Raw genomic sequence first — 2,202 nt, 5'->3', positions numbered from 1 at the left:
CCCTTCACACCCAATACATTTGATGACTCTGTGATGCTGGCACCACCTTCTTTCCCACTGGGATCACTGGGGAAGCAGCAGCTGCTCCCAGAGAGCTGAAAAACTCAACCTATGCCCAGGAAAAGCCCCTGAGCTCTGCCCGACAGCCCTTCCCTCACACAGCATCTCCTGTAAGGGTAAAACCAGCAAAAACCACCACGGGAGGGACAGGTTGAGAGCTGGAGCAGCAGATGGGCCCTTTCCAGGCTGAGGGAAACATGGGAGAAAGCAGCGAGGCCAGGTCACAGCGTGGCAAAGGATTTTACGTCGCTGCCTTCGCAGGGCTGGGGCCACTCAGAGCATGAGAGGGGACGGGGAAACGGGGAACGGGATGGGGACAGAGGGGAGAAACGTCCTCCTGGTGTCACATCTCCGAACCAGAGGGGTCCCCCCTCCCACAGCCCCCGTCCGGGAGATGCACGCACCTAAGCTGAGCGCGACGCCGGTGCCTCGGTGCGTGATGGACATGGCCATGGGCAAGGACCACCTGGAAAACAACGGGACCTTGTCAGCGAAACGCGGCACGGCAGCAGGGCCAAAGCACGGCCCCACTGTTCCTCGACGGCTCCGCGCTGCACCCGGAGTTATTCGAGGAATCCAGGCAGAGCAAAAGGGGAGAGACTGGGAATGTGCAGAGGCAGCGGGGGAATGGCAAACGGGCTGGGAAGGGGAAGGGCGTTTGCTGAGGAGGCTTAAAGGGAGATGAAGCAGGAGAAGACCACAAGGTCCTGCAGTTTAGGGACACAGGGGCAGGATTTGGGCATCCAGGCTCATGGGGAAAGGTGAGAACTTGGGGGGTGGCCATAAAGAAAGGGTCACCTCACCAAGGAGGTAACCCCAGAGTCCCGCAGAGGGACACCCTGTGCAAATAGCACCAGGGGGGCTGTGACACCCCCAGATGGGGATGTAGAGGGTCTCAGAGTCCCCTGTCTGAAGGACAGGGCCCCTCACTGTAAGAAGGATGTGGAGATTGTGGAGCGTGTTCAGAGAAGAGCCACAAGGATGGGGAGGGCTCTGGAGAACAAGCCTGATGAGGAGCGGCTGAGGGAACTGGGCTTGTTTAGCCTGGAGAAGAGAAGGCTGAGGGGAGACCTCATCACCACCTACAACTGCCTCAAGGGAGCTTGTAGAGAGGTGGGTGCTGGGCTCTTCTCCCAGGTGATAGGGGATAGAACAAGGGGAAACGGCACCAAGCTGTGCCAAGGGAGGTTCAGGTTAGAGATAAGGAGGAAGTTCTTGACTGAGAGGGTCGTCAGAAGCTGGACCAGGCTGCCCAGGGAGGTGGTGGAGTCACCATCCCTGGATGTGTTTAAAGAGCGGGTAGATGAGGTACTTAGGGATATGGTTTAGGGGGTAGACAGGAGCGGTTGGACGTGATGATCTCAGAGGGCTTTTCCAACCGAGCCATTCTGTGTGTGACAGCAGGACCAGCCTCAGCCCCACTGCACAAGGGGACAGCAGCGCTGTTGTGTGCCCCGGTGTGACACCAAGGAGGCTCTTACTTGTAAATGGTGACGTGAGGGGACAAGGGACGATTGGATTTGGTGTTCTTCTCCCAAAACCGAGCCATCTCCTCCTTGGCCGTCGTTCCCATCGGGACAACGCTGCAAAAAAAACGAGGAGACAGGAGGTTTTAGCGGGGGGGAAACGGGCACAGGAATCCACTCAGCCAGCGAAGCTGAGCCCCTCTCGCCCTCCCAGCGCCACCCAAATAAGGGTATAGCTGTCAGCTAACGCGTCGGATACCAGCGGTACCGCACAACCTGCTCTTTACCGCTGTGGTAATTGCACGCTGCAGCAAATAAAGAGCTGGTAATTTAATGTTCCCCGAGATTACGTGGCAATTACACTTACAGCCTGATTTAGCAGAAAATAACTATTTCTCCCTAAGCCCCGCAGCACGGAGCACGGGAACAAGAGGGATTCTGTGGCTCCTGGCTCTCCTCGGAGGCAAAGGGGGGACCATGGAGCCACTGCTGCCCCTCTGGGAGATCCCAGCCCACCCCAGGAGCCGGCCAGGGTCTCCCTTCATCCCCCAACATGAACAGAGCCCACCTTCGGTGAGTGCCTGCATTTATTGACCAGAATTATGAACGGAATGAGGAATTTGGGGCGTGCGTGGCCCCAGGCCTCAACAGGATCCCTCGGGGAAGGCTTGAATCT

At 57.8% G+C, this 2,202-nt stretch overlaps 1 protein-coding gene across 1 annotated transcript; it reads right to left on the bottom strand.

Annotated features, from left to right (window-relative positions):
* Positions 1-464: 464 nt before the first annotated feature.
* On the bottom strand, positions 465-1,643 carry LOC104541648 (succinate dehydrogenase cytochrome b560 subunit, mitochondrial-like; the record flags this gene model as incomplete). The annotated part of the gene is made up of 2 exons (XM_010185759.1): positions 465-526; positions 1,542-1,643. Coding segments are annotated over 2 exons (164 nt in total), but the record flags the coding sequence as incomplete, so codon positions are not given.
* Positions 1,644-2,202: the final 559 nt, after the last annotated feature.

Source organism: Mesitornis unicolor, unplaced genomic scaffold (genome assembly GCF_000695765.1).
Source record: "Mesitornis unicolor isolate BGI_N332 unplaced genomic scaffold, ASM69576v1 Scaffold47545, whole genome shotgun sequence".
Lineage (NCBI taxonomy): Eukaryota > Metazoa > Chordata > Aves > Mesitornithiformes > Mesitornithidae > Mesitornis > Mesitornis unicolor.
The sequence above is the reverse complement of the archived record's forward strand: the minus strand, read 5'-3'. Positions and strand labels throughout refer to the sequence as shown.